The sequence below is a fragment of the Rhinolophus sinicus genome, linkage group LG04 (assembly GCF_036562045.2).
Source record: "Rhinolophus sinicus isolate RSC01 linkage group LG04, ASM3656204v1, whole genome shotgun sequence".
Classification (NCBI taxonomy): Eukaryota; Metazoa; Chordata; class Mammalia; order Chiroptera; family Rhinolophidae; genus Rhinolophus; species Rhinolophus sinicus.
The window spans coordinates 60,861,879-60,870,857 of NC_133754.1; the positions used below are offsets into that span (position 1 = coordinate 60,861,879).

The following is an 8,979-nucleotide window of genomic DNA, read 5'->3' on the forward strand; positions in this document are numbered from 1 at the left end:
TCTCCTTCCGAGCCTGTGAACGGCAAAGCCCCCGCCCCACCCCACTGCCTTCCACACAATGAACAGAGGCCAAGCCGCCTCCTTGGGGGCTCTTCGAGGGCTGGAACCAAAGCCAACAGGCAGGTTTCCTAATTCAAAAGCCATACTTGTGCCCCCAGCTGCTTCCCCGATTGGTCACTGAACAGAGAAAGCGAAGAACCTGCTCTGTGCCCTTCCTGAAACTGAGTGCTGGGGTGAGGTGAGGGGCAAGGTATCTACTTCAGGGACAGAATAGACAGACAAGCACATGAAAACCACTACACAAATCAAGACTGGAGAAGTGCCCCCCTAGTACTACTGACAGTAAGAGTGTGAGTCAAAGGAACAAGCCATTCCAGAAGGTTGGGTGGTCAAGGAAGGCTTCATAGATGAGGAGGCCACAGTGGGCCTTGAGGAACGGGCCAGGAGCCTGTAGGCAGCCACGGGTCGGAGAGGAGCCCAGGACGAGGGCCTCTCTGAGCAGCTGGACCCTTCCCACTCCTTCACCAGGCATGGACAGGAGGGTGTGGGACTCACCCTGTGTGTGGGCTCTCGGCACCAGGCCTGGCTCTGAGCAGCTACTGTCCCTTTCATCCATTCTGGGGTAAGGGAGCCAGTGGGGATCTGCTACTGCTCCCCACTTTTTAGGCCTTCCCTCTGCTTCCGGGCAGTGGTGACAGGACACAGAACTTTCACACACGAGTCAGGCCCTGAACCAGGGGCAAATCAGTGTGATTCTCTCAACCCCCAATATTGTTGCCAGGTGAATCTGGCTTAAAAGCAACCTCAAGGTCAACCGTAAAGGGAAAGGATTTCATCAGAGACCAGCATGCAGGCTGGGAGGGGATCTCCCTCGCTAGGATACGGATGGTGTGTGGGAAGAACTGCAGAGGAGACTCGGCTGCCATATGGGTCCCTGTTTAGAGCACAGGGTCCCCAAAGTGCAAAGACTCGGATGAGCACCCAAGTATCCTGTCTCTTCAAACTTTCAGTTCATGCCAAGCGCTATGGTGTAGCCTGCCCGGCTTGGGTACTCGTGGAGAGTGTAAGGAAAGGTGCAGGGCACGGCCAGGCTCAGATCCCCTCTCCTTGTGCGTCTGGCCAGTTCTACCCTCTGCTCCTGAGCTTACAGGACTCAGCCCTGCGGTATCATCCTTGCTCCTAAGGGAACGAACTCTGCATAGGGTTTTGATAAAGTGATTGTGGGGACAGAACCCCAGAAAGTAGTTTACAGGCTCTCAGCCTCACATAGAAAGGTGCTGGCTCAGGTAGTAAATGGCCATCAACTGTGATTAGATGGCCATCAGCTGTGGCTAGTTGGCCGTCAGCTGTACCCAGTGAGCCATTGGCCACTAATATAACTGCTGTGGCTACGCTAGGAGAAAATGGGGGCTAGCAAGAAGATGGTGGCTGAGCTAACAAGAGCGGATTGCAGAGAGGCAGATGCTGCCAGCGAGAATATAGTGATATGACTCCCCTACTTATGGCTCCATGGGTGTTCCTTTTTGACCTCACCATATCCTGCGTTCTTATGAGGGGAGCGGGAGCAGAGACCTCGCAGGCCGCCCTGCATGACAGTGATTTATATAAATAGTTGTTCATATAAAAATGGAACACTGGAACACACAAAGTATCTGGGGGCGGCCAGAGGAACCGTGGAAAGGGGGACTGAAGGCAGAGGACGTGTGCTATTGTCCCAGCCCTGCCACTGACCAGCTGTTTGACCTTGAACAAGTCACTTCCATTCTTTGTACTTCGGGCTCCCCATCCAGGGACTGGACGGCCTCTACCAGCTCTGGCCCACTAAATTCTCTTAGTAGCAGACATCTGGACACTCACAGGCAGAGTTTCCCAAAGCACAGGGGGTTCAGGTAACACCGCATGGCAATCAGCTAGGATTGTTTTTAAATACAGGTTTCAGAGCCTCAATTCTAGACCTAGTAAATCTGGAGTTTCTGAGAATAAGGGATAGAAATCTGTATTTTAAACAGCAGCCTACAAGCTATTTGAGAATCACTGTTGGAATGTGTATGTTTTCTTCTAAACTGCTTTTACCTCAGCTGCTTTTCTTCTATTTCTCTCTACCCACTGAGTCAGACACCAACCTCCCTACTCCTTTCTGTGCCTCCCCCCGCCTCAGCCCCCCCTCCCAAGACACACACGCAAATGGCCAAAGCAGTGGTGTGAGGCAATCCCTCTATCCTTGACCCCTTCCTTTGCACAGTGAGTGATGGCATTTTTATCTCCCGGTGATGAAGCACAGCCTTCAGCTGGAGGCATTTAAGACGCAGAACACACAGTCCCAGCACAGCTGCAGGACCGAGGAAGACCTCGACAGGCCCAGGCAGGACAGAGGCCACCCTTGAGAGCAGAGGCACGAGCAGAGGCTACCAGCTGCCAGGAAACAATGCTCCTAGCAATGTTTAAGCTGTGTGCGGGCAGCTCCTACAGGCACGCACGCAACATGAAGGGTGAGTTCCCTGGGGGAGAGGGTGTTTAGGGGGTGACCAAGAGCTCTCAGGCATGTGGCTTACTGGGGAAAGTGCTGAACTGGGGGCAAGCCACTCAGGTTCTGCCTTTCAGTGGGTGAGTCTGAGCAAGTCTTGTCCCTTCTGGACCTCAATTTTCATACCTGAATAGTTGGGCTGGATACCAAGATGTCTGTGTCTCTTCTGGATTCTGGTCTCCCCACCAGGGCTCCAATCTTCCTTGAACTCTTCTTGACTCAGCGTTCCGCTACGATCAGTACCAAGGGTACCACAAAAGTCCTAGCCACAGTGGTAGAGGGGGGAGCAAGCCTTGATTCCAACAAGCAGTGTTGGAAAGCCTGAGACATGGGCGGGGAAAAGAAAAAGAAAGGAGAGTAAGACAGCAGAAGAGCAAAGACCCTAGTTGCTGGCAGCTACAGCCCTTAGGGGACAGGCGTCTTTAATTCTCCTTTTGAGCAGAATTTTTCGGGTTGTTTGAACAAAACCTCTCTCCTTTTCAAGAAGGAAACTCTGGTGTGGCCCCTGCCTCTAGGCAGTACCAGGCCTGGCCAGCCCAGATGGCAGGCAGATTTCTGGGCCCTGGAGACAGCCTGGCGCAGTGTAACAAGCACTGCACTGTGAGCTGACCTGGCTCTAGTTCAGGTTCCTACTACTAGTAGGAGTGTGTTCCTGATCAAGTCACTTTCGTCTCCAAGCCAGTTTCATCTGTGACAAGAGGAAGGCGTGCAAGGGGCTTTCCCGCTCCTAGGCAAGTTTCCTCCTCTCCCTGCAGGGCTAAGACACCAAGCTGTGCTGGCTCTTGGCCAGGAGCTGAACCGGAGGGCTCTGGGAGGCCCGACCCCAAGTGCATGGATTAACCAGGTCCGGCGCCGGAGCTCTCTGCTGGGTAAGTGCCGAGGCTTCACGGCTTCTGCCAGTGGCAGGAGGCCCCCAGGGTGCACACATGGTACGTGTGGCTCTGCTCTTCCTCACCCTTCTGGCCTTTCTTAGTCACTGGAGAGGATGGGAATGGAGTTTCTCACTGTCAGATCCCCTCCCTGTCACCTGAAACTGCTATGTCTAACAAGACCTGCAGGCGAATCCTATGGCTTTGGTTTTGGCTCTTCAGAGAAAAGAGCAGACCCAGAGATCAAAGGGATGTAAGCTGGCGGGAGGCTAGGGGACTGGTAGGAAGCTTGGTCTCTCCTTGGCTGTGTACCCAGGTTCTCGGCTGGAGGACACTCTCTACAGCGACCAGGAACTGGCCTATATCCGGCAGGGAGAGGAGGCCATGCAGAAGGCCCTGGGTATCCTCAGCAGCCCGGATGGCTGGAAGAAGGAGAACCAGCAGGTAAGGGGGGAACACAGTTCCTGTCTATTTCATTGCCATCCTCAAGGCCAGATGGGGTCTCTGCTCTCCTCAGAATTCCTGCCTTATGCGATAGTCACTGGGCAACTAGTTTTGAGAAGTCTCCTTTCCCAAAAATATATCCTCAGATACTCCCTTCCCCCATCAAAGACATCCTGGAGACTCACACTTGAGCAACTCACATTGTTCCTGAATCCTTACCTACCTCCAAACACGTTGTACACATGTTCAGCAGGGACCATGCAATGGTCTGTGTGTATTCGAGGCCTCCTCACCTGGGCCAGAAGTTCTCGTACTAATTCAGGTAGAGTGTCTGTGCTGTTCAGGTTATTTTATGGCTCAGCTTGCACAGGTGATCTGGGCTCACCTGCAACAGGGCTGGACTAGAACACAGACGGCCCAAACCTTCTGGGCTCTCTGCTCGAGAGCACTGCACCTTCACTGGGAGCCAGTTAGCAAGGCGCGTATTAACGGCCAGTGGCTCTAGTGAGACTTTGTGGTGTTTTTATCTTCACCAAAAGCTTACATGCTGCCCATTGCCCCCAGTTCAGGTAAAACCTCTCCAAGTAGAGTTAACAGACTACTACTATTAGTTTGGGAGTCAACAAATCTGGGATTTAGGCCCAGCACTGCTCTTAGCTAAAGGTCCCTGGGCATATCACTGACCTGTGGCCCTCTTTCTTTCTTGGGTAAAATGAGGTACTGGACTGAAAAACATCTTTAAGATCCCATCCAACATTCTATGTAGTTGGTTGTAAGCCGGACTTTTCCCACCCTCAGGTTTGTCTCTTTCAGGATTTTTGAGCTTCTGAAGTAATGTTCTTTTCAGTCGGACCTACCCATGCCCACCAAGCAAATAGGGCCCAGGGAGCAGGCAGGTCCCCTCTCAAGTCTTCAGCAGATGTACAAGGCCTGTGGCAGGAAAGATCACCTTCTCCACCTTAGTCAGAAATAGTTCCAGGTTTCTTAATAGAGTTCTTGCTGTTCCGCTTCCTGCCTTGTCTGTCATTGTCTGTGTGCCCTGGGCTAGGAATCATTCTCTCTAACCTTTCTCCTGGGGCTCCTTTCTCCCTGAAAGGTCAATGGGGACAAAGTGCTGAGTAAAGTGGTCCCGGACGTGGGCAAAGTATTCCGGCTGGAGGTGGTGCTGGACCAGCCCATGGAGAGGCTTTATGAAGAGCTTGTGGAACGTATGGAGGCGATGGGAGAGTGGAACCCGAATGTCAGGGAGATCAAGGTGAGGCGAGTCCATGTGCGGGCGGCAGGGACCCATGAGAACCCAGTCTAAAGAGGCCAAACTGTGGGTGGTGCCTTCCCGCCAGCACTAGCTGAGTAGCGATTCTGGTTCCCCGTGACCTGGCAGGTCCTGCAGAAGATTGGAAAAGACACTGTGATCACCCATGAGCTGGCTGCGGAATCCGCAGGAAACCTCGTGGGGCCCCGGGACTTCGTGAGCGTGCGCTGTGCGAAGCGCCGAGGCTCCACCTATGTGCTGGCTGGCATGGCCACACATTGCGGGGAGATGCCAGAGCAGAAAGGTGTCATCAGGTAATACTGGCAGCGGGCGCAAAAGCTCCCTTTCCTAACACAGGCCTGTGGGCCAAGCGTGTGATAAATCCCCGGCTCCTAGAAACCAATCCTGGGCCCCTCCCCTCAGTTTCCCTCCACAGGGAAGATTCTCATTTTCCATAGTAGGGCAGGAAGACAAGACTGGCCCTACTCATGCAGCCAGTTTGTCCTGATCCTCCCACAAAAGTTGAAGAATCTTAATAATCTTCTAAAGCTAGAGAGAGGGCTGAGGTTTAGCTGATATCGTCAGGTACCGTTGTACTGATGATTAAACTTTAATCCACACCACTTAGAACACAGCCGCTGAGTCCCCCAGGGCCCCCACCCAGCACCCTGGACCCTTTCCCTAACCTGTCATCCAGCAACAAAAAGGCACCACAGGAGGCTTCGAGGTTCCAGCTCCAGCTCATCAGCATTTGTTCTGATGACCTGGTAACCATGCCAACTGTGAAATATCACCCTTGGCAAAAGATACTTCTCTGATGAGATTTGGAAAGACAAGGCACTCAAGCATGTGGCTAGTATGAGTCAGCATAAAGGAGAACTCGGAATTGTCCTTCTGACTTGACTCCTCTTCATCTGCCAGAGCTGAGCATGGTCCCACGTGCATGGTGCTCCATCCTCTGCCTGGAAGTCCTTCCAAGACCAAACTTACCTGGCTGCTCAGCATTGACCTCAAGGTGAGGGGCATGGGAGGTAGCTGTGTGAAGGTGGTGAGAGGAAAACAAGTTCGTACCCGCTCCCACATTATCCCACACAGAACAGGGAAAATCCTCTTCCATTTTGAGAGAATCAGACTGTTGGAGAGGTAAGAGGCCAGGGTAATGGCTTAATTCACATTCCATCATCTCAAAAGCCTGCAATGGCTCCCTCTTACCTCTCATATCAAATTTCACCTAGGTAGTTATTTTAGAAAGAAAACTTAGGTCCAGAAAGGTATGCTCACTAGCTCAGGGTCACACTGCTGGGAAGACAGGGCTGAGATTTGTCCTAACAGTACATCCTGTGCTTCTGACACTGGCGTGACAGGAGGGCAGCAACCTAGCCCTTGACAAGAAGACACGTACAAATAGAAGACCAAGCCCAAGCCAGCCCACATTTGTGATAGGGTGCAGCAGTGTCTAGAGTGGACCATCACCCACCAGATCGCCAAATTCTTCTACCTTCTACTCTAGGGATGGCTGCCAAAGACGATCATCAACCAAGTCCTATCCCAGACCCAGGTGGACTTTGCCAATCACCTGCGCAAGCGCCTGGAGTCCAGCCCTGCTCCTGAAGCCAGCTGTTGAAGACCAGCCTGCTGCTCCCAACTGTTCCAGCTGCATCGGCTTGCATGCCCAGCAGGAAAACCCCTCCCAGAAGCCTGCAAGTCTGAGATCCTCATCTGGAAACAGTGGGATGGGTTGGCGGTGTATTCACAGTATAATGCTAGGACTCAGATTGGTCAAATTTTAGTACCAAGACAATAGGGGTGAGGCTCTTAGATAATGGAGAGCCTTCTAACTTCACTCACTGATCAGCTGCAAAATGAAGGTTAAGGGTCTCAAAGTATTTTTAAAACTTCTCTGGGCCCTTACACGTCTACCTAAAAACATCTTAAAATGCTACTAGCTGCAAGAGGGTGCAGAGGGTGCTAAATATAAGGATGGGACCTCACACTGTATGGGCTCTAGCGCGCCATTCCCTGCAGGCAGTGTGTGTGGACACAGCAGGGTCTTACAGGAAGAGGAGCTCCAGCAATGCTCTGCTCAAGCAAGCAGGGAGCTACTCCAAGGTGCAGGCCACTCCCCATAGCAGGTGCCTTCCAAACCTAGTCCAAGTTTTCTTAATGAAAAAATACAAAATTATTAGACCGGTTCCCCTACTTCTCCCATGAGCTCCAGTCAGAAGAATTGTAACTAATACAAAACCTTCAGTCTGTACCTGTTTTAAAATTCTACTCTTAAGAAATCTATTTGAGTAAATTGCAACTTCATACTAAAGGAGTCCTGGACCAAAATTTGAATTAAATTGAATCCCTTAGCTCACTAACAGGAAAAACTTCTGGGAACTTACGTCAATTATTTAGAATGTCACCAGAATCATTCATAAAAATTTCCACGATAAGCACAAGCCTAAATCAGCTCTTAACTCTATAACTGGTAGCTGATTAAAGGGCACTGGAAGATGAAGATTATGACTGAGGATTTTTATTTACCTAATTAAAAGGAGGGATAGTGCCAAACATGAGTGAATGAATATAGTAAGATAAAGTTGAAAACAAATTTCATATTCCCATTAGTGATTGTTTAGACCTAAAATGGCAATTGAATCTTTAAATCAATTATATCAGCTCTCAGCTTGGCTCAGGGCTGCCAATTTCTCTGCTTTAATAGGTCAACATTTTACTATTGTGAGAGGAGATGGCTGGAAGAAGGGGTAGTGTGGTGACAGTGAATTCCCTTTCCAAGTTTCAGATAATTTATGCTTTTAAACATAAATTAGGATGGCATTATTTTGCTAAAATGTATACGGTAAGATGAAAAACCAACCATTACCACTTGAAGCTTTCCCATTCTAATGCTAATAGTGTTGATGATTTATACCATTTGGAAATAGAGCTCTATCTTATTTATTAAACAAATTAGCAGTAGTGGGAATGCTGGTATTTATTGAGATATTGAAATTTTACAACTGATGGAGGTATTTATTATTATTTATTCAGATTGTTTCTTAGAGTAGTCTATTTTTGGCAAAGATAAAATTATTGCTTATCCATCCAGAAGCTTCAGAGCAAGAAGGGAAAGTTGTAAGAATGTCTCTAGAGCAGGAGTGTCATCTACTCCCAGCTAACAGAAAATGATTACTTGTTTAAAGATGTGTAAAGCAATATATATTCTGGTTTCAAAAGACAACAGGCTTATAGTAAAGAAATGGGCTTTCAACAAACATCATGGTTTTGAGCTTGACTGTAATTTGCCAACTGTGTTTTTGAGATGACTGGGGAGAGTCTCCCACTTGTTTAATTTCATAATGGAATAAAATAAGTTGTGATGATCTGCTTACAGAAACCATTTTATACAGGACTATATGAAGAGTGGGTATTTTGAGCCCTTCAAATGAAACCACACACACACATGGAATATGAAGTATACAGAGGGAAAAACCATTATTTCTGTAACCTCTGATTTATGAAAGCCAAGTGTACAAAAAAGTAATTTTAGCATTTAAATGGAGAGTAATATTTTTATATTTTATATTTGATATAATTATGTATGTGGTAATTTACATTGAAGAATTTACCTGCAGCTTCCCCTAAATTATACCACCCTCAGCTTCTTATAGTTCTCTAAACTCTGATGACCCAGAGCTTTATAAGCAAGTCTGCCCTTTAAGACCAGCACGAATGACTGGTATGCGGAGGTGACAGGCAGGACTCCAGCCTGTGATGATCCCAACTCAGTGTTAGGTTTCCTGTTAAGAGACGTGGAATGGCCAAAACAAAGAGCCTGGGTGATTTGTTAGGAGACAAATATATTAGTCAAAGCTACTGTGTGAAGGTATCAATAGTCACTG

At 49.0% G+C, this 8,979-nt stretch overlaps 1 protein-coding gene across 1 annotated transcript; it reads left to right on the top strand.

Annotated features, from left to right (window-relative positions):
• Nucleotides 1–2,248: 2,248 nt before the first annotated feature.
• Nucleotides 2,249–8,460, top strand: STAR (steroidogenic acute regulatory protein). Its single transcript, XM_019748131.2, has 7 exons — nt 2,249–2,489; nt 3,280–3,393; nt 3,710–3,837; nt 4,934–5,092; nt 5,219–5,403; nt 6,011–6,104; nt 6,600–8,460. Exons 1-7 carry the CDS (start codon nt 2,426–2,428, stop codon nt 6,711–6,713), a joined length of 858 nt encoding a protein of 285 aa, XP_019603690.2. The 5' UTR covers nt 2,249–2,425; the 3' UTR covers nt 6,714–8,460.
• Nucleotides 8,461–8,979: the final 519 nt, after the last annotated feature.

What these genes read in the sequence shown, in the direction of transcription:
- STAR (XM_019748131.2), top strand. Translation starts at nt 2,426, where the DNA reads ATGCTCCTAGCAATGTTTAAGCTGTGTGCGGGCAGCTCCTACAGGCAC. An exon ending in GCACGCACGCAACATGAAGG is followed by an intron (nt 2,490 to 3,279) that starts GTGAGTTCCCTG and finishes CTCTCCCTGCAG; the next exon opens with GGCTAAGACACCAAGCTGTG. An exon ending in TGCTCAGCATTGACCTCAAG is followed by an intron (nt 6,105 to 6,599) that starts GTGAGGGGCATG and finishes CTTCTACTCTAG; the next exon opens with GGATGGCTGCCAAAGACGAT.